Source organism: Podarcis melisellensis (genome assembly GCF_964234715.1).
Source record: "Podarcis melisellensis genome assembly, chromosome: 1".
Classification (NCBI taxonomy): domain Eukaryota; kingdom Metazoa; phylum Chordata; class Lepidosauria; order Squamata; family Lacertidae; genus Podarcis; species Podarcis melisellensis.
The window spans coordinates 79,917,154-79,939,886 of record NC_138528.1 but is presented as its reverse complement, the minus strand read 5'-3'; the positions used below and the strand labels follow the sequence as shown (position 1 = coordinate 79,939,886).

At 40.8% G+C, this 22,733-nt stretch overlaps 1 protein-coding gene across 1 annotated transcript in view; it reads left to right on the top strand.

The window, feature by feature from the left end:
• Window positions 1–205: 205 nt before the first annotated feature.
• The window catches only part of CD6 (CD6 molecule), a 38,443-nt gene continuing 15,915 nt past the window's right edge, over window positions 206–22,733 (top strand). The window contains exons 1-2 of the mRNA XM_081886356.1: window positions 206–513; window positions 20,083–20,151. Of these exons, the coding sequence (XP_081742482.1) occupies window positions 459–513; window positions 20,083–20,151 (124 nt within the window). The 5' untranslated portion in view covers window positions 206–458. The remainder of the gene's footprint in view (window positions 514–20,082; window positions 20,152–22,733) is intronic.

Below are 22,733 nucleotides of genomic sequence, written 5' to 3'. Positions count from 1 at the left end.
CACTTGTCGGGCATCTAGAGGGAGGAGGAACATGAAGGTCCTGGAGCCAAAATAGCAAGACAACTCCAGTAGCATCTACTTATGAGACAAAGAATGATGTGTATAACTATCTGGACCTTGGTTCTTTGTGTGTGTCCTCTGGCCATGAAGATGGACATCCTAATGCTGGTGGCCAGTATTATTTCACATGGGTTTCATATTTCACATGGCTTTCCTGCCCCCTCCCCACCCCCAATACCATTTTCTCACATTGCTGCACTTTTCAGTCTGCTTGAGTTGCCACCAGGACTAAGAGTGTACTGACAGTTTCCTGACGATTGAAACCACAAGCAAACGAAATAAACTACTGTATGGAAACTAATCACAACGTCAGGAGGAGAATGAAATGAAGAGCATGCTGGGCCTTTTCCTCTCCCCAGCTCTGAAGATCATTGCTGTTCAGTGCACACTCATGCACGATGGACCTGATGGATGTGCTGCTAATGACCCTTTCCTTAATGGTGATCAGAAAAGGTACCTCTCTCGATTTCTCGCTTGGTTCTGTCTTTTCATTTCTGTCCATGCTGGCTCTCTCTGGCTCTGTTCAGCTTTCTCTGAAAGTCCTTTAGATGCGATGACAGCTCAGTGCATCTCTCCATCTGCCATCCACAACGGTCCTTTCATTTGGCCCGTCTTTCTGCGGTAGATGAATACTCATCTGGTGCTGCCTTCTTTGAGGCCAATACCAGTTTGCAGCACCTGAGGCTTTCAGGTGCCCACGTATCTGTTTTCTTTGTTCTGCTCTCAAGTCAAGAAGAGACCATTCATATGTGATCCCACTTCCTGCTGGCTAAAAGCAGTGGGGCGGGGGGATTTTGGTTAATACCCATACCCAAAAGGATGGGAAAAGAAAATAATTTTCACCCTCATTACTCACATCTCTAAAAGGGACATCAAATGACAATGAATGTCAGCCTCTTTGAGATGTGAAGTTGACATATCAGACCAAGTGGCCTACAGATGACAGGTCTCCTGTCCTGCTTCCGGACCAACAGAAGTGTCCTCATTATTCAGAAACCAATCTGGCATTTTATGCCCACTTGTTCTCACTATTTTTCCAAATAGGGGAAACATTGGGGGAGGGGACAGTTATGCCTGCTGTAATTTGAAAAAGTGACACCTTTCTACTTATTCCCAAGATGTGCATCTGAACTCAGAAGCCCACTTTCAGCTTAGTAGAAACAGATGGATACTAGAATCTGTCTTGAATTCCTCCTTCTCTCAGCATAGGAGCTGTTTGCCATGTTTGGAAAATTTAGCTCATGAATTTATCTTCATGTCTCCAATTATCACTGCCTGAATCACGAAGGAGGGAACTGACTAGAGATTTCTTACAAATATAAAAGCTCTGCTGGGTTAAGCATCTACCTAGTCTAGCACCTTGTACCGGGGGTGGCTGGCCACAACTTGACCACTTCTCTTCTCACCCCAAACATTATATCATGTATAAACAAGTAGTTGTGGATTCCCAAGCCAATACAGACCCTTGAGGAACACCACTGCTTACTTCCCTCCATTATAAGGCCTGTTATTTTAGTCCTACTCTTTGCTGCCTTTATTCAGCCTGTTACCAATATATAAGGGAATCTAAATTCTTGCCCCATAATTGCTAAATTTCCTAGTCTACGTTGCTTAATAAATGCTATCCAGCTTTGCGTGTAAAGTGAACCCAAGATGAAGATTAAAAGGCAGAAGCCTATTGGAAAAAGCGGGGCAGGAATGGACATAAAAGTAGTCCCAGGAGAACATTGTGCTGTTCAAAAATAAAAATTAAAAAAATCATGTATGCATATTACCAGCCTGGTTAAACCAGATGTGACGAAGCTGTGGTACTCCAGACATTCTTGGACTTCAACTCCCATGAGCGCCAGCCAACATGGCCAATGGTTAGAGATTTGTAGTAGTCCAGTAACATCTGGAAGGCCACACCATCCCCACTCCTGGCTTAGACCGTCATATTAACAGAATTAAGTACTGCATCACTTTAATACCATTTATATAAATAACTCAGGAGGCAAAGTGGACAGGGCCTTCTCTTTGATTGTACCCTGTTTATAGAATAAATTCCTCAGTGACACTCATGCAAGCCAATCTTGTAGTCCTTTAATTCTTATTCTCCTGAGCCTTTAGTGGCTGATGCAGAACCAGCCCTAACATTAGGTGGGGTGAAGTAGTTATCTCAGGCAGCTGATTTTAAGTGTCATGAAAAGGTTATTATTGTTACTTTTTGACCGTCAGGGAAAAACTTGTGAGATTTTCTGCCTGGGTTGTTTGAAATAAAGTGCCCAAATTACTTAGCCAATTTTGGGCACTCTGCACCTTAAAAGTGGGAAGAGCGATATTGCGCCATTAGTTATTCTGTCTCAGGGAGCAAAATGTCTTGGACTGTTATTGGACTTATTGCTAGCACTGTAATTATTGCTAGCACTGTTCTTTTAACTGTTTTATTGGATTTTTGGTTTTGATGTTGTGTTGTATTGATTGTTTGTTTCTAGCTTACTGTTAGCCTCCTTAGACTCTATTGATGGATGCCTGTATGGGGGACAGGGGGGAGACAGTAATGATTCGAAACAGCACTAGCCATTGTGAACACCCTACCAGGGCATAGTCATTATTGCAGATTCATTAATCCAGAGTAGAAGGAAAATTTTGATCACACCTCTGCTTCCTCTTTAGAGCTCTTTTTCAAGAAAGGGACCAACACCGTTTCTGTCTTGTTCAATATGTACTACTTTATATGATGCCTGTATGGATGTCCTTATATAGGTCTTTTCTAGACAACCTGTTTATTGAGCATACGTCTTGATTTGTTTGCACAAAGCTTGTGCAGAAGTTACAACCATGTTGACTGTTTATGAAGCATTCATTCTGGTTTATTTGTGGGGAGCTTATACAACATTGCCTCAAGCAACTGTTATCCTCCACATTCTGTGGCATTTTCCCACCACTTTCCTCACTGCAGAAAAATCCAGTTGCGGGGGCATGGGGAGGGAGGGAGTTTGTTGAGCAAAAGTACCAAACCAACTTTGATTGCACAACCTGAAGTTGTTGGTATGTGAGTAAATCCCACCTGAAAATAACAGCAGTCTGAGAGCACCCAAAATTATGGAGATTTAGTTGGAATTCTATTCATTGTGCTTATGATTAAGATTTTTTGTGTGTGTTCCCCAGCCACCAACTAATGCAGGTCTCCCATTTTACAGTGACTGAAAATCTGGTCTTGACTGATTTTTTTTAATGCAGGCCTGAACAACTTATGACCCATCAAGTCAACTGCAGTGTAAGAGTCCATGTATTTTGTCCTGCCAGACACTTGACAGTGTCTGTTGTTCAGGCAAGCAGCAGAACCAAAAATGCCTATACTGTCCCTAGTGGGCTTCCATACATGACTGAAGGGCTGCATTTGACCTTGTTCCATGTCCAAGGCACACATTTTTCCTAACATCTGTCTCACCTGAGAGCTGATTAAGGCTGATGGCCAAACTTGGAAGCAGGTCCGGCAATTTCTAAATTGTAATAATGGCTGGGTGGATTCTCATTGGAATCTTAGAGTGTAGGGAGGGGAGATTTAGCTCTTCCCACCGCAGCCATGAGCCCAACAGAATTCTAATTGGGACCAATTAAATGTGTTTTCTAAGGCAAATAGCAGCATGAAAAGCACTTTTTGTCAGGAAAACGGGTGAGGAGGGAAGGATTAAATGCTCCCTTTACATTGCAATTTGAATGAAATTTGCCCCCCCCATGTCTATTACTACAATTTTTAAACTACCATGATACATTTTATTTATTTATCTTGTAAAATTTTATCTACCGTTTGAGTGTTTAAAAATACATTAAAGCGGCTTACAAAAAATGAAGCATTTTCTAGTGTCCTGTCTAGTTTGACCCATACAGAAACTTCTGCAGTCCAGACTAGATCCATCTTTGAAATGGTAAGTGCAACATTGTGCACAAGTCTTTGGGAATATTTCTCTGGATTGGGGCCACATAAGAGAAGGGGCAGGGAAATGGAAAATCCCTCCTGCAACATAAACTACAAGGGCATGTTGATCAATGCAGTAAGAAAGTAGATCAATTTTCCAGTACATAAATGGGTTTTTTAATCTCCAGGATTGTAAATACAATTATTTCTACCAATACAAAACTCATGTTTTAATTTAATATACTGGCTTAATTTTATTACTCACTGTCTTTTGACAACATTCCTTGCTTGAGCCTCCATCTCCATCTCCTTTTAAATGAGCATTTAAATTAACACTATAATAAAATCCATAACTGAACCTGGTTGCAGGCTTGTGTGTAGTGTGGGGGGTTGGTGATGAATCCTGAATTCTTCTAAAATAAATTCCTTGGGAAATGGTGGGCCAGATTCAATTGCAACAGGGGTAAATAATCCCAGCTTCCTTGAAATTTGTTTAAACACCTGCCAAACCAATGATCTGACCATTGTCTTTTGTTTCTTGGAGCTCTGGCTAATTAGCTGAGGCTTATTTACTTTTTGTGTTTTCAGTTCACTCTGCTGTGCCCCTGCTTTATGCCCACACAAACTAGACAATTGAGTTAAATGTACAGATATACTTCATGTTTTAAAAATAAGCAGTAATTGGAGGGGGAGACAGCGGTCAGGATCGGGACCTCTCAGCGTGGTGAAGAAGGTGTAACACCTTCGTCTTATGCTATGATCCTGGTGAAAATCACTAACCCAAAGCTGCTGTATGCATGGGGACATTTTTATTGCATGGGTCTGATTCTTCTCCCCGACTTTTTATGGTTGCCGTTTATTTATTTATTTATTTTTAAAAAACAACAACAGGGGAGAGAATGTGCTCATACGTTTCCCATACTGACTAGTTTGGACCTGAATAAGATGGTCAACATATGCAGAATGCACAGCAGGTCCTGCCCAAGATATTTTACTGCCTGAGGCAAAGGACAAAATGGCACCCTCCCGTCCCATATATAAAATCCAATTGGACTGGCAGTTTTAGCTTACTTCAGCACTGGTGAAAGTACAGTGTTTTCTACACAGCACCTGGAGGTAGTAGGTTAGCAGTCTCATGGGAATGTTGAGGGCTGGAGCCATACACCCCTCTTCTACAATTGCTACCTGAGGCAGCTGCCTCTCTCTGCCTTATGGTAGGGCTGGGCCCTGGTATACCGTACCAGTAGTGGAATACCTGCTTTCTACTATCTCTGTTAACATTCTTGTGCAGTTATTCCTGGCAAGAAGGTTAGTCATTTCTTCTTTGATGAAGGCCATCAAATCATTTATCGTTTTGTCCATTTATGCTAGGTGAGGCCATGGCCTGATGCAAGTCCCAGGGGAAACCCTTACCTATATAAGCTTCCTACATGGGCCTGGTCACTTTTAAATGCACTTAACATATATGTGCATTATCACATAGTAATTATATCTAAGAGTGATCAGTGGCCTAGGTGTGTGTGCCACTAGAGTACTATGAAAGACCATATGAAAAGCTCTGCTGGATAAGGCCAAAGGCCCATCAAGTCCACCATCCTGTTCTCAACGCAGCCAGCTAGATGCCTATGGAAAGCCCACAAACAAGATCTGAGTTTGCCAGCACACTCTCCACTTGTGATTCCCAGCAGCTGCTATTCAGAGGCATTCTGCCTCTGACAGTGGGGGTAGAATATAGTCATCACAGCTATTTAGCCACTGGGAGCCTTCTACTCCACAAATTTGTCCAGTCCTCTTTTAAAGCTATCTAAGTTGGTGGCCATCATTACATCTTGTCAGAGTGAATTCAGTAGCTGGAGTGCACTCTTTGAAAAACTACTTTGTTTTCTCTGTCCTGAGCCTTTCAAAATTCAGCATCACTGGGTTTTAGTATTATAATCTTATAGTCCTCTATCATTTGTCCTAAACTAAAAAACTTATTTAGTCTTATAGTCCTCTATCAATTGTCCTAAACTAAAAAAGTTCCAAATGTTGTTAACTCCCCTCAAAGGGGAGCTCCTGCAACTCATTGATTATTCTGGTTGCCCTTTAAAAAAATCTTTTCTGTCTCTAAAAATATCCTTTCTGAGGCGAGGCAAAGACCAGAACTGCACACAGCCTTCTACCTATGGTCACACCATCAATGAGTGATGACATTAGACACGAAAAGGTCAGTGCTCATGTTACGTACATGTAAATGTACCTTGTGCCTCTGGAAAGCTTCCGCAGGTAGGGATTTTATGTGTGGCCTGCATCCGGCCCAAGGCATTTTGCTGCCTGAGCAAAATAACAAGATGGCTCCCTCCTCCCACATTCCATGTACAATAGTGAGCTGAACAGGCCATTGAATGTAGTTTCAACACCGTTGATGAGGCAATGTCCTCCACTGTGCTTGAAGGTGGTAGGCTGCCTTATGGGGTGTGCTATGTGGCACACCACCAAAACATACCCCCTGCCTTCTGGCACCTGATGTGGTCACTTCACTTTGCTTAATGGTAAGGGCAGCCCTGATACCGCTAAATGAGGTGGCAGAACCCTGAGATGGCAGAATGGGATACTCCACTACAAGCGGAGGATCATACATGTTAATGTCAGACCTTCCAAGTATCCCTATGTTCCAGGGGCAGTCCTGGATTTACAGAAGCCGTACCAGTTTCTGATATGATCCTGGAATGTCCCGCTTTTCCTTAGGGCGTCCCTATTCTCATCAGAGAAATGTTGGAGGATATGGAGCCAAGGAGATAAGTAATTATACAACCTTTAGAAGATATCTGAAGGCAGCCCTGTATAGGGAAGTTTTTAAAAAAATGTTTAATGTTTTATTACATTTTTATATATGTTGGGGGAAGCGGCCCAGAGTGGCTGGGGCAACCCAGTCAGATGGACAGGGTATTATTATTATTATTATTATTATTATTATTATTATTATTATTATATAATGTCCCTATTTTCATCGGAGAATGTTGGAGGATATGTAATATGTCCAGAAACTCACCACAAGTAGAAAGCTAGCAAAGCAGGGCCAAGGCTAGGCTTAAAATATTCTCTTGGAGGAGTTTCTTTTCGACTTTCAATAGTTTTTTTACATGGCAGAAAAAAGGCATCCCTTCCCCGCCATCTGAACTGGCACAGTACATTTTATCTTGCTTGCCTGTGTAGTCCAGGAGCCGAGAGATTCAAATAGATCTGGAGCATTTTGAAACGGCAGACAATTGCCATCCCTGATGCTTTGTTTGTTTCAAGGTTCCTGTGTCGCATTTACCGGTTTGTTCTTGTACAGCTAAGTAAGCAGCAGTCAAGCTCTGCCAGTTTAGATCAGCCGGGGGCCTGACCTCTGGCCATATGATTCATTCTTTGGTGGATTATGGAAATCGGGCTTTTCTAAGGACGTGCAGCCAATGCTTTTGGGATGGCAGTAAACCTTTGCTAGGAACAAGTTTCAGTCAGGGTGAACAAGATAATAGTATTTCCCTCCTCCTGGTGTGCCAGGAATCTTGCCCTCTGGCTGATCTGTAGCACATCAGTGAAAAGGGATTTGCAGATGAGCTGTAATAGGTTCCAAATGCTGTGAGTTTATCTTGATAGGAGCGGCGTGGCTGGCAGCTTCTGTGCGTGTAAGGCCATATGGGATCAGATCTTACTTTGTGGTTGCGATTTCGCTTTTGAAAATACGAGGCAGGTAAATCGGTACGATTTAACCCAAAAGAACATGATTATGTTCATATCATGGTGGAAGCAGTCTGGCTTTATTCAGTGGGATAAGTCTTCAGAAATGGGAACTGGGGTAATTAATTCAGACCATGTGATGCTAGATGATGATAAACATCGAAGCGCTTCAGGGGAGAATCCATACTATGCCGAGGCCATACTATGCCGAGGCCATTTACTTCCTGTTCTGAAAAGATGCTGCTTTTATGTTGAAAGAAGGCTGATAGGCTACAGCAGAGAGACAGTCAGGTTAGAATGAAAGAGAGTGAGACTAAAATGGCATAAACCCCGCAGGGTACAGCCTTCCAGGGGAGTGGGTGGGGAGAGAGACAAAAATGTTTAGCCTAAAATAACCCAGTTGTAACAATGAGTTCTCTTAGGCTGTAGGAAAGCAGGGATGGTGCCCTGTTGCTTGGACTTAAGTGGCTTATACAGAATAATACCCGAGTGTGCAGTGGATGGGCAGACACAGTGACCTGATTTCTGAAGCCAAGCCCTCCTTTTGGTGCAAACAATTGCAGGCAGTACTCACTGCTGGAAAAACTGAAGCAGCTGCCTGGAAGGTTGTCTGTCGGCCAATGTGCATGGTCACAATATATCAGAGGCTGTTTTTATTGCCAGGCGCTTTGAGTTCTTCAGTTTAATATGGTTAACTCTCATTTTTCAAGTATCTTTGTGTTTGGATTCCTGACCTTAGACTTTGGATCCATCAGACCTTTGGTGTCTGACCTTTCCACTGATCTTGGCAACAAGAGAAGGCTTCAAGTGTCATCATTCTTAATCAGACCAAAAGCTCCTTGAGTAGACATCCTGATTGTCCTTGATTTGACTGTTTCAGAACTGACTACTTGTTTTATTTACAGCAGCTAAAGATCTAATCTACTAACCCCAAAGGGGGAACACCCTCCCAAGCTGATATTTTGCTGATGGGATTTGATCCATCTTAACATTTTGTTACCCTCCAGCAGCATCCCGCTCCTATATCACCCAAGGATGGCTCTTCGGAAAACAGAAGAAAAAGGCCTTCATTCTGGCCTAGGATGTTCAAGAACAAGACACACAAAAACAGAAAGTGTTATTTTTTCCTCCCTGCCTTGTCTGCCTGCAGGTTATTTTTGCAGCAGAGGAAGTTTAGATGACACCCATTACTAAAATAGATGGTTAATAAGAAGAGAAATTGGTGGATAAGTGACCAAGGATGATGAAAGCCTTTTCCTTTCAGTGTCAGCCGTTGCTCAGGCCAGAACAAAAAGCCCAAACATTGTAGAAGACTGGATCTTTCAGACTTGATGGTCCAGTGTCTGACCCACTGGGGCTGATGTTGTGTTTTCATGGTTTCTTGAAGCACTTTCTCCATTTGCTAGGACTTTTTTATTGAGTGATGGCTATCTTTGATTTAATTCATTTTATTTTTAAACTCAATGTATGTATTATTTAAAATATTCAGTTAATAGATGCTGATATTTCATTGAGAAAGAGCAACCACATTGTTATGCTGTCCTAGATGAAAATGAAAAGAAGTTCATCTTACCTGGAAGTAGCTAATTCTTTGCTGTCCATTATGATGTCTGACCAAATGTGCCAATTTTGAAGTTTCTGAGGGCCAAAACAGATTAAATCCATGTCCGATCTCCTGATTTATTTATTCATTTATTTAGTTACCTTAAATGCCCTGCCAGGGCTATCTTTCCTAAATCTAAACCACACACATAGCTGCTCTTAGACCTAGATGTACCGGTACTTATATTTCCCCCCTGCAGTTAATCGTCAATGTCGGGGGGGGGGTTAAATCAGAATAATGCCATGGATAGTGTTTAACCACTAAATAAAAGGACACATTCTACTCATGTAAAAACATGCTGATTCCCGGACCATCCGCGGGACAGATTGAGAAGGCGATTAGGTTGCCTACCCCTGATCTAGTTTGTTCTTAACTACCCATAAGGGGGCTAGGTTGTGCATACAAATATTGTTCTGATTTTTGGATCACTATCTGGAGAGTTGAATGGCACCCACGATTACAGAAGCTAGTTGTTCCTATATATGAAAGCTTGAAAGATTATGTCTTTCAAACTGGAACAAACATAAAACGAGTGACTATTCTTATAATGATAAGAGTACCGGTAGGTTTCCCTTGCAACATCCAACTCCAAATTGTGTTAGGAAAAGCATTTTTATAACATAAAATTATTTTAATATTTTGAATTAAATAACTCCCCAATATGTGTGCTTCCTAATAAAGCTTTTCTTTTATCTATTTCATGCAAAAAGTGTTGTGGTGGGAAAAATAGAAGAGAGGAGGGCTTTGATTAATTAGTTAGAGTTCTTGTTTTAAAACATAATTACAAGCAGAGGGAGGGAAATCACGAATTTCAGGCAGCAAGCCTCTTCACACTTACCCGGTAGTATGGTCCATTGAAGTCAGTGGGTTCTTACTTCTGAGCAGAAATGTATTGGATTACACTGTAAAAAGGCTTTGATGCTCCCAGTAACATTCTATTCTTATGCTATTCATGCCAATTAAAGTTTGTACTATAAAGCATGGATGCAAATGAGGGGATTATGGAGCTTAAAATGATTCTGTTTGTCTTGAGTTCACACTGCTAGCCAAAGAATTGGTTTATCTGTAATGGAGGCTAATCTGTTCTTATTCAGCATTCATGGTGGAGCTTGCAATGGAATAGCTGTCCAGTCGTCTGCTCTCATTTTGAAAATATATTAATGAAAATATTCAGAGTTGTAATTACTTACTTACACACACACACACACACTATATATATATATATATATATATATATATATATATATATATATATATATATTGGTGTCCTCGGGTGTCTTCCCGTGTAAAAGTTGGGGTGTCTAGGCGACGTTTCGACGAGGTCTCACTCGTCATCTTCAGGCTGGTGCTTTCGGCTTCTTGTTACTGGAACAGAGCAGGATCTCAGTGTTTGAGTTCCTATAAATACTGTTGAGGGGGTGTGGTGTATAGCCTCCAATGTTCTGGGCAGAGAGGAAGTTCCCAGGCTAGTGTGCCTTTTCTTCTTTTGTTCCTTAATTACTTGAGGGATATCTTGAGTGATTTCTTGAGTGATATCCTGAGTACCACTTAGGTGGGTCATTAGGTGTGGATTAGTTGCTAAAGTCTTTGTGTCTTGACCTCTTGAACTTTGTGAAGAGTTTTTCTGAGAAGATGGCTGTACTGCACTTAGTTGTGCTCTGGCTTGGCTTCGTGTATAGGGGCGAGCTGTGGTTTTGTGGCCTGTGTCAGCCAGATCTGTGTAGGGATTGCAGGGGGGTGCAGCATCCGGAGGTGCACAACTAAGTGCAGTACAGCCATCTTCTCAGAAAAACTCTTCACAAAGTTCAAGAGGTCAAGACACAAAGACTTTAGCAACTAATCCACACCTAATGACCCACCTAAGTGGTACTCAGGATATCACTCAAGAAATCACTCAAGATATCCCTCAAGTAATTAAGGAACAAAAGAAGAAAAGGCACACTAGCCTGGGAACTTCCTCTCTGCCCAGAACATTGGAGGCTATACACCACACCCCCTCAACAGTATTTATAGGAACTCAAACACTGAGATCCTGCTCTGTTCCAGTAACAAGAAGCCGAAAGCACCAGCCTGAAGATGACGAGTGAGACCTCGTCGAAACGTCGCCTAGACACCCCAACTTTTACACGGGAAGACACCCGAGGACACCAAAACCTGCATTCCTGTACCCGTGAAAATCTACGAAAGCATATATATATATATATATATATGCAGGTTTTGGTGTCCTCGGGTGTCTTCCCGTGTAAAAGTTGGGGTGTCTAGGCGACGTTTCGACGAGGTCTCACTCGTCATCTTCAGGCTGGTGCTTTCGGCTTCTTGTTACTGGAACAGAGCCTGGTCTGTTACTGGCTCTGTTCCAGTAACAAGAAGCCGAAAGCACCAGCCTGAAGATGACGAGTGAGACCTCGTCGAAACGTCGCCTAGACACCCCAACTTTTACACGGGAAGACACCCGAGGACACCAAAACCTGCATTCCTGTACCCGTGAAAATCTACGAAAGCAAATATATATATATATATATATATATATATATATATATATATATATATATAATCTCTTAGTCAATCATTTTCTTTCCTTCACTGAGATTTTTCTCCCCCACCAGTATAAATTATTTTAGACAAAAAATTCCAAAATTTTCTGTCAGATAAATATTGGTATAGTATTCATTGAGAACTTAATTTTGAGGCAACATTTATTTTAATTATAGTGATCCTCCCTAACCACCTGTGGTTTTTATTTTGGTTTGTGAGCTTTTTTATTGTTTTATTTACTCAGCTTATATCGTTCACTGACAAGTCTGCATATATTTTTAGTCCTAAGTATGTTATGAGAATAAATTTCCAAGGAATGAATAAAAATAGCAATTTTGCTTACATGGATATGTATGGCGAGCAGATATATTTAATGCCCAATATTCTCTATTTCTGCTCATTGATTTTATGCCCTGGGTGATGAAGGCTGTAACTAGGGATAATCTGTAGGGTTTTGTGAAGAGATACAACCGGATCAGAGATGGAATAGCTGCATTATCAGCGTATAAAGAGATTACATTTTATTATATCCCCTGCTCCTGTCTAATTGTGATAGACGTTGACTTTAATGGGAGCATGAAGGTTAATGGAACATCCTCGGACATTTTGCTTACTGCTTTGTCACCGAAAACAATTTGAATAATTCTAGCCCAGTGAGCACCAGTGAAAATTGCCAATCAAATAAGCACATGCATTGCCAAGTAAGAGGGCATAGATGTGTGTAGAATTTGCACATGCTAATTTATGTGCATCAATGCAAATGTAGAAAGAATTATAGTAATTTAAATAGATGGACAATACATCTCACCATTGTGGGGAAGGCTATATTCAAGTAACCTATGAGTGCCTGCTCAGTCTGTTGCCCAGGTGCTATCTGGGGATGAGCAAGTACCATCCCGCCCCCTGCCCCCTGCTCTCCTTTCTTATGGCTGATTATCATTAAAACAGACTTGGACTCAACAGCCCTTGAAATAGTGGTTACCTTGAAATAGATTAGTGTCCTCTGCAGTGGCGTAGCATGGGGGGTGCAGGGGGGGCCGGCTGCACCGTGCGCAACATCTGGGGGTTAGGGTTAGGTTAGGGTTAGGGGGCACAAATCCACGGGTTAGGGGGCGCAAATTACTTGCCTTGCCCCGGGTGCTGACAACCCACGCTACGCCACTGGTCCTCTGTAAAGTAGAACACTATCTTCTCTATTTGTAAAGTGGCAGTCTTATGTGAACATACCTTGGAAAAAGTGGGAGGGAAGGATTGGGCTGCACACCAGATCCTAGGATAGTCCCTTTCTGATAATTTACCTTAGGCTTCAATTCTAAGCACACTTGCTCAAGAGAAAGCCATATTAGACACAAACATTTAGACTCAATGTCCAAATAAATGCGGACAGAATTACCGTTTTATGATCTATTCAAATGCTTTATATGCATCTCAAATAAAATAGATGTTGACCTTTTTAGCTATTCTTGATTTTACTCCAGTAGTTAATTCTTCTTCTGCTGCCCAGGTTGTCAGTGTGGTACTCTCCAGAAGTTATTGGTCAATGGGAATAGGTGCCCAGCAATAACCTGGGATAGCTCAGTCGGTAGAGCAAGAGACACTTAAACTCAGGGTCATGAGTTTGAGCCCCATGTTGGGCAAAGGATTTCTGCATTACAGGGGGTGACCCTCATGGTCCCTTCCAACTCTACAATTCTAACATAAGAAATGGAAGTGGAAAAATCCTGAAGGCCGCAGGTCTTCCCCTCCCAAAATTGATTGTCAGAAGGAAATTCCTCCCTCAGAAAACTATTTTGGTCCACTTTGATATGATTTATTATTTATTTGTTGTGTTTCCATTGCACCTTTGCTGCAAGGAGCTCAAGAAGGCATACATGGCTCTCCCTCTCCTCCTTTTGTCCTCACAACAGCGCTGTGGTGGGAAGGCTGAGAGACAGTGACAGGCTCAAAGCCACCCAGCAAACTCCACGGCTGAGTGGGAATTTGAACCTTAGCCTCCTAGGCAGACATTTAAACCATTACCCCACAGTGGTGCAAGGAAGTGATCAGTCAAGAGATACCAAGTTAATTCTGAAAGTATTTTTGAGTCAGTATTTCACTGAGAGCTTGGTCTGGGATGAAAACTGCATAAGAGACTTGTTGGATTAGTAAATTTCAATAAGGCTTTCCAAATGCCTCCAGAAAGCCTACAAACAGTACGTTAATTCAACTGGGAGCTGATCTTTAATATAACGATCATACAACATTTGTACAAAGCTGACAATTTTTCATTACAGTAATTCCACGGATTGCATTTTGTGTGTTTGCTACATTCCATTAATGTTTCCTTACTACATAAATTAGAGAGTAACACATTTGTGGTCAGTGAATCCTGCCTTTGCCTCCGTACACACCAAACATTTAAAGCACGTAGCTTCCTCCGTAGAGTCCTGGGAACTATAATTTGATAAGGGTGCTGGGAATTGTAGCACTGTGAGTGATACAATGTAGCAATGTGCTTTAGCTGTATGGTGTGTACACTTACCGATTTGTTCCTGCTTTTTTGTGTGTTTTTTGCTGCTTTGATTACAGTATACTGATTTGCATCTTTCTGTTTCTGCAAATGTGCAGGTTTTGTTTTGTTGTGTGATTTTGATGGTTTCCTTGTTTGTAGTGAGTTAGTTGCAAGCTGCTATGAATCATTTTAGAAGAGCGGGATTAGTATTATTTTTAAAAGAAGAAGTAAAATAAGGAGAGAATAATAAAAGGTTTCATTCCTTCCTATCCTGTTGTTTCCTTTAGTGTTTGACAGCACATATCTAGCAAAGGTGCATATATAGCACATCTCTCATTATCTGAAGCTCGATTATCCAATCTACTTGCTTTGAATCAATTGACAGGGGAATAGCGATAGTTGGTGATGTGACAAAAGGGGTACAGCATCTCTTCAGTGGTATATGTCTGCAGCAGATCAGTCCCGCTGATTTTTTCACCATTTGTGCTTTCCGACTCATTTTTAATGATGATTTTGCAAAACGTTCTTGATACTGAACATGCCCAATTAAGTGATCTCCCAGGAAATCAACATCCTCTGCTACTACACCTGCTGAGCAGAGAGCCAGAACAAACAGTAGGGTGGGCTTTATTTCTCCTTTGACTTTGTATCTGACTTTCTATCATTTTTTTAAAAAAATATTATTGGATTTTATTTTGCAGTGAAAAAAATCAGGGCTTTTTCTCAGCCAGAACTTGCCGGAACTCAGTCATGGCACCTCTCAGGTGGGTGCCACTGCTATTTTAGAGAACGGGGGAGGCGTTCATGGTGAGTTCTGGCACCTCTTTCTCTAGAAAAACAGCACTGAAAAAATAATAAAGAAACAATTTAAAAAATCAATATCATGAGAAAAACAAGTCCAATTCACTGCTTCTTACAGCAGATATATTTAAAAACAGGGATTTCTATGGCAGTATGGAGTATCACTATCTCCTTTTTTGCTGACCATGACAGCTATTTTGTTCTGGCGTCCATGGCGCTTTTCTGAATATTTGGGTATCGGCACCTCATTTTCTACCCCAGAAAGCACTGTATAAAAAATATTGATCGACCTAGCTCCATTGGTTAGGGCATGGTGCTGATAATGCCAAGGTTGCAAGTTCAATCCCCGTATGGGGCAGCTGCATGTTCCTGCATTGTAGGCGTTGGACCACATGATCTTTGGGATGCTTTCCAAGGCTACAATTCTATGAGCTGTATCCCAGATTTCATGGACTAATAATAACAGCATATCAGAAAAGACAGTCGAGGTCGCATTTCACAATAAACTATACTCAAATGCTGGTGAAATTTCATGAAGACTTAAATTTTTTTTAAAAAAAATCATAAACTCCTGTAGAAATGTGGAGAAGTGAGCCTTAGATTAGAAAAATGAGAAACTGAAATTGACATATTTGCCCATTTCCCTCCTCAGAAGCAAGTCTTGGTCATCGAAGCCCCCTGCAGTTTTAAATAGACATTGTCTCCTTGCAACTTGTGCCTCTGATTGCTTCCTGTTGGGCATAGCATGGCGTCAGTGATGAACTGACCAGACACTGCTAGAGGAGCAACCATGTCAGTCATATCAGCGGTCCTTATGTGATCAGAGACATTTGACCCAAAAGTGCTTAGGATGCATATGGAGCAGAAGCACTTGTCCTGCAGTCTGGGATACGGGATGCAGGTCCTTCCTACAGTGGTATTTTGGACCACAGGGATGGAGCTGATACTTGTGTGTAGAAACATATTCCATTATGTGGATTGGCCTCCTTGAATCTAGGCGATTGGCATTGCTACTGTACAGTTTCAGTTCATCTTAGTGGACTTTGCATGGACAGAAAGACGTGTGGGATGATTCACACAAAGATCTGTGTAATCAGCAGTGGTTGGTGGATTGAGCTCCTTGTTTGCAACAGGAGCTACTGATTCAAACAGGTTATGGTACATTATAAATTCATAAAACTGACCTGTGTTCCGAAAAAGTATTGCTCTTATTTCTTATTCTGTCTATGCAGCAGTGAAGCAAAATCCACCATCTGCCGATCCATTCATATATTAATATTCTATAAGAATGTCACTCAGTTCATGTCAGTCATTTTAAACACTCTTCAGGTCATTGGGGGGGGGGGGCTATGAGTTCAACAGTTAACCACATAGAAAATTAATTCCCATTGTGACCTAGAGTGGTTTGATTACTATGCAAGAGTGGTGGCACCTGAATAGTTGGATTTGTTATTCACCCAAATAGGGGGTAAAACTTGCCATAAGCTTAGAATCAAATGACCTGTCCTTGTGAAATTTGGTCTACGGCTGGCTCCTAGCATGCTTCATTAGTATAAGTTTTAAGTAAAAGACATTGACATAAGGAGAATCTTGTTGTTTAGCCTGCATTTCTCCTTGCAGTTTCATCTGTGGGTTTGCAATTGAAAACTGGGATGTTTTCAGATGGGAGTTGGTTGCGAAAATGTTAGTACTCATGTCCACAAGTTTTTTCAGCATCCATACAATGTCATTATCAAAGTGCTAACCAAACTTCTTTTTATTTAAAAAAAATGATCAGGATTTCGCCTCCCTGCAGAAAATCTGATAAGTAAAAAATTACCTGTTATATATCTGCAGGTACTGCTTGTGTATTAGAGCTGATTTGTACATTTTGGGAGTGGGTTTGCCAAGTATATGATGTCGTTCTTGTCACACACCAACTTCTGTTTGCTACTCCCTTGAGCACAACTTAGCCATTCTAATTCTGGTGGACCCAAACGCCAAAGAAAATAAGTCAATTCTCATTGATCTGTTGCACCTTTTGGGTTCTCTGCACTTTGACTGGGAAGAGAAGGGCATTTGCCCCAAAACATCTTGAAAAGAGGAGTGTTAAACTCCTGACTTAGCTTAACTTAATACATAACCCAACCCCCAAATCACCCTTGTCGATGGTTTATTCAGAAAAGCGATGCTGTCTATTACTGCTTCCAGATGAGGTGTTCATTGTGGATTTGCTATATAGTGGTACCTCGGGTTACAGACACTTCAGGTTACAGACTCCGCTAACCCAGAAATAGTACCTCGGGTTAAGAACTTTGCTTCAGGATGAGAACAGAAATTGTGTGGCGGCGGCGCAGCAGCAGCAGGAGGCCCCATTAGCTAAAGTGGTTCCTCAGGTTAAGAACAGTTTCAGGTTAAGAACGGACCTCCAGAACAAATTAAGTTCTTAACCAGAGGTACCACTGTACCTTGTTCACTCATATTTTACAGCAATGGTGGGGTGGTCCACATGATGTAGGTTCCTTCCAGATGGGTAGTTCCTAACACTATTCATTCATTACTCTTTCATTGTAAGCTCTGTGCAGAATTGCAACAGACTTGCCTATCTGCTAGGAGTGTCATAGTTTTGCATGTGAACATCATCTAATGTTCCATCCACATTAGTGGATGTGACATAGTCCTGTGGCTGGAGGAGAAAAGGGTACAATTCAGCTGAGCGTACATGTTTGTTTGTTTGTTTGTTTGTTTGTTTGTTTGTTTGTGTACCCGTACATTTAATTTTTAAATAAATGGATAAATCTTACATCCAGACCCCTCTCTGCACACATGTGACACACAGACAGTGCCAGCCAATATATCTCACCCTGCATTCCAAGGGCATCTGCTTGGACAACAGAAAACTGACTATAGTTGCTTTGAGACAAGGTATTTGTTTTGGAATTGTCATGCGTCATTAATTCAGTTTTTACAGGGTGTCCAGACAACATAGTAATCTTTTTATCATCAGTCCTTGTTTCCTCAGCAATTGTGGGAAAGAACCTTGCAAACATGTGGAAGGACATCACATGAAGTTCAACATGCACAAAACACAAAACTTTGCAAGTATAGAAACACTGCTGCAATTCTGTATGTAGACAAAGAGCAATGAACGCATAGTGTTGAGAATTGCCTGCCGAGAAGCAGCCTATGATACCATCCATCTACATTTCATGAAGAATATAGAAATCATTCATCAAATCAGAGGTTTAAACAGATGTGGTGCCATTTTTGTGGCATTCTTGTTGACAATGGCCGAAATGTCACAAAAGGAAAAGGCATCTTGGGTAACTGAGTTGTAAATATTAATAGATGTTCTATAACATTTTAAATATTCCCCAAATTGTGAAACTCAATTTTGTGGTGGTAGTGCATGAAATTGAAGACTGGCTCTAAAAGCTGCATTTGATACAGATATGATAATTTCACCGATGGTCTTGATATGCTGTTTGCACTTGAGTTTCGCAATGCCGATTTGCTTAATGTTGTTATTTCACGTTTCATGTAATTCAGGGCTGGTGTAAACTGTAAATATTGTTTTACAAAATATTTTCTGATTTTCAGCAACAGACAAAATAAAAGAACAGGATGCTGGCTTAAAATCCACTGAAATAAATATCAAGGATTTGAATAGTGAAGAATAAGTTTGTATTTATAAGGCAGTTCCATTTAAATTGAAAACTTCATTTATTAATGCAAATATGATCACTTAACATACTTTTAAAAATAAATTTCTAGAAAAAAATGAAAAGAAAAATGTATCAAAAATCAGATTCCACTGAGACTGTATTTTAACTCTGTGTTAATAATATACGTATCTAAGAGTCATCCCTCCTGCTGCAATCTCTACTTTTAAGATTGATTTTTGGAACCAACAGTTTATGTGCAGTTTCCACAAGGAACTGCATTTTGGTAGCATTGTATTTTATCCCTGTGGGTTTTATATGCTTGTTGAATGCAAGAAGATAACTGAAATTTTGATATTTATGAAAAGAGATACAGTGGTACCTCGGTTTAAGAACAGTCCTGTTTACGAACTATTCGGTTTACGAACTCCGCAAAACCAGAAGTAGTGTCCCAGTTTGCAAACTTTACCTCGGTCTAAGAACAGAAGCTGAACGGTGGAAAAGAGGACTTATTAGGGAAAGTGCGCCTCAGTTTAAGAATGGTTTCGGTTTAAGAACGGACTTCCAGAACAGATTAAGTTTGTAAACCGAGGTACCACTGTATTACATACTGAACAGCTAAACCCTTTTATATCTTTGGTAGGTTTTCCAGGGCTGTTTCATAAGGCCATTTTTACAACTACTGTACATTTAATCAGTATCAGCTGAGGGAATAGAAATGGGGCAGAAAGTTGGTTCAAACTGAAACACAGCCATCCTTTGAAATTCACACTTCTCAAAATTTGTGATGCGGTTCTTCAACTGAAAAAGGTGTACGAAAATGTCTATATAAGGCGAAATGCATATATCAGTGTAAATAATATACAAAAATGCAATATGTTAGGGGGTAAGTGCTTGCAACAACATGTATATTAGGCAAAATTACACAAGTGTCTATGTTAGCAGAAATGAACACAAAAGTGCTGAAAAATTTTCATGAGGCCTGGAGAGGGGTGGGGATAATTCACATACTGATGTGGATGAACTGAACTTAAGAATTGAAAATTGAGGAACTGAGTGACATTGAAATGGATAGCTTGCTCTAAAACTAGCTCTCCAGCTAGAAAAGAGCCTCCAAAAATATTCCAGCTGCACAGTTTGATCTCTCAAGAAGTATTTACCAATCATACAAATTCTAACTAGCACTTAATTATATTCAGCAGAGACACTTCAGATCACCTAGGGCGTTGCTCCCTGGTTCTTTCCTCCACCCCACCCTGATGATGTGCACTTTTTGTGCTGGAGTCTTGGAATCAGACACCTGTGATTGTTCACTTCCAAATCTTGTCTGTTTTGGTTTTTGTTTCAGTCCAGGCAAAGCCAACCGGGTCTCCTGCCATTGGAAACAGCACTGAAGGCAGCCCAACTGCAGAGCCAGGTAAGAACACGAAAGGGTAGGCTAAGCCCTTTTCTATCTGTGGTGTGTTTCCGCGTGGCTGGTTTGTAAGGCCATTTTTACTACTAATGCTGTATATTTATTCAGTACCAGCTGAGTGTTAGGTGCTGGGCAGATCCAATTTGGTGTGGGTGATGACATGGTGAACACATCAGGATCAACTGTCAATCACCTCCTCCTTCAACTCACCTTTTGACAGTGTTTTTTTTCCAGATAAATTTTTTATTGAATTTTCATTTTTCTACATAACAAATTAAACATTTTACAAACTTTGAAATATCCAATGACTTCCCTTCTTCTCCTTCCATGGTTCATATTACATATCATAGTTTCCCGCATATTTTACTGTAACCATTCAAGTCAATTTTCTACTTTTACATCAATCAAATATTATTTACTCTGTTGAATTTATTTTAATGCTGCCTGTGTTTTCATCTTTATACAATTATTTTCCATATATTCAATAAATATTTTCCATTCTTCTTTAAATATACATTCTTCTTGCTCTCTTATTCTGTGGGTTAAACCTGCATGTTTTGCATATTCTAACATCCTAATCCTCTTTAAAAGGCACCTCACTCACTTTCCATTTTTGGGTCAACAAAATACAGGCCACTGTTGTTGCATACATAAACAAACTTTTCTGGCACTTGGGAATTCCTGTATGGGTTATTCCCAATGAAAAGGACTCTGGTTTTTGGGGGGAAGGTAAATTTAACCATTTTTTCAGCTCATTATATATCATTTCCCAATATTCTTTCACCTTTCTGCATGTCCACCACAAAAGAAAAAATTTTCCTCCCATTTCTTTACATTTCCAGTATGTTTCTAATTCTGCTTTATACACCTTTGCCAACCTACTTGGTTTTAAATACCATTTATGAACCTTTTTCAAATAATTCTCTTTCAGCAAATAATGCGCAGTAAATTTCAGATCACTTTTCCAAAGTTTCTCCCAGAGGTTTAGGTCTATATTGTGTCCTATATCTATTGCCCAGTGTGCAATGGATGCGTTAACTAGCTCATATTTTGTTTCCCATTCTAATAAGAAGATATACATTTTAGACAGATGTTTATCCTTATTTTGTAACAGTTATTTTTCAAATTGTGAGCTTTGGTCCAACCTCTCCCCCTTTTTAGGGGTCTACTTTAAACCTATCATATATCTGGTGGTATTGTAACCAATCCCTAACATGGCTTCTTAAGTTCTCCATAGGTTTCAGTCTGGGTTTGCCCCCTGCAAAGTCCAGCAATTCCCTGTAGGTCGCCCATTGTCTATCTATATTAACTCTCTTAATTGTGATTGCTTCGACGGGGGATAACCAGAAAGGTAACTCACCTTTTGACAGTTTGCATTGAGAGACCCCTCTTGAGAGAGCTATGCCTCTCCACTCTCCAGCCTCTCTATTCCCTAGGCTATAGGTTAGCCAGTTCTATTCAGCTGGTTGCGAAACACTGCCCTGATCCAAAGCAAGTGAATCTTTCTTTTACTCCAAGTCTTATCTAGCATTTGAAGGGACTGAATCAGATATTAATGGGCAGAGCAATGGGTAGTCTAATTGCCAAGTCAGCAAGAACAGGTACATCGAGGAAGAAGAATAAGCAATGGATTGCTTAGAGAAGGGCCAGGTAATTAGGAAGTAAACAATTTGATTTATCATTTGATGGGCATAGTATTAGGAATAGGGTTTCTGTACATACATCCTTGCATCTGCCCGTGGTGTCAGGTTCACAAAAAGCACAGCTTTATTAACCAGACATACTACATCTCACAGCGGTATGTTAACTCTGCTTGCAAATGTCAGACGCCTTAACTTAAAGATGAAGAGCAAGCATGATATCCTGAAGGGCTAATCTATCAAGAACTGCAGGAATGATATTCAGAGTGGATTGGCTTCTTCACAAAGATAAGGACATGAGGATGTACAGATTCTGATAAGCAGATCTTTCACCCCACTTCTTGGATCTGGGAGATGATGGAACACATACTGTTCAGGGTAGACACCATCCTAAGACATAATGGTGCATCTTTTGTTTTGAAGTCTGGATGGTCTTGTATTCGGTTCCCATTAGCCTGCTTGCATATAGGGCAGAGACGGGGTGGGGCGGTCAACTTACAATAGTCTCCAAGTTGTGCAAAAATGGCCCAGGCCAGCCCCCACCTGCTGGGATTCCTCCCAGGGAGCAGAGCTTACCTCATCACTGGTTTTTGAGGTTACCTGAGCTCCGTGTGCACTCACCTCAGTGACATTTTCATCAAAGGGGCAGGAAGTTGTGTGGGTGGCAAATTGTGTTGCACCCATCCCACGGATAGAGCGGAGTTGAGGTTGATGTGCTTTTTTTTCTTTAGCACCCACTTCCTGGACTAGGGGAGTCACTTATTCATCACTAAAAAAAGAGAGGATGCAAATGTGCCTAATATTTGCATATGTTAATTCATCTGTAGGGGTGCAAGTTTAGACACAACTGGTATAATCTAAAGAGAAATAAACTACATCTCACCATTGTGGGGAAGATTGTGACCAGGTGAGATGCGTTTCTGGTGTCCAGGGGCTTTAACTGCC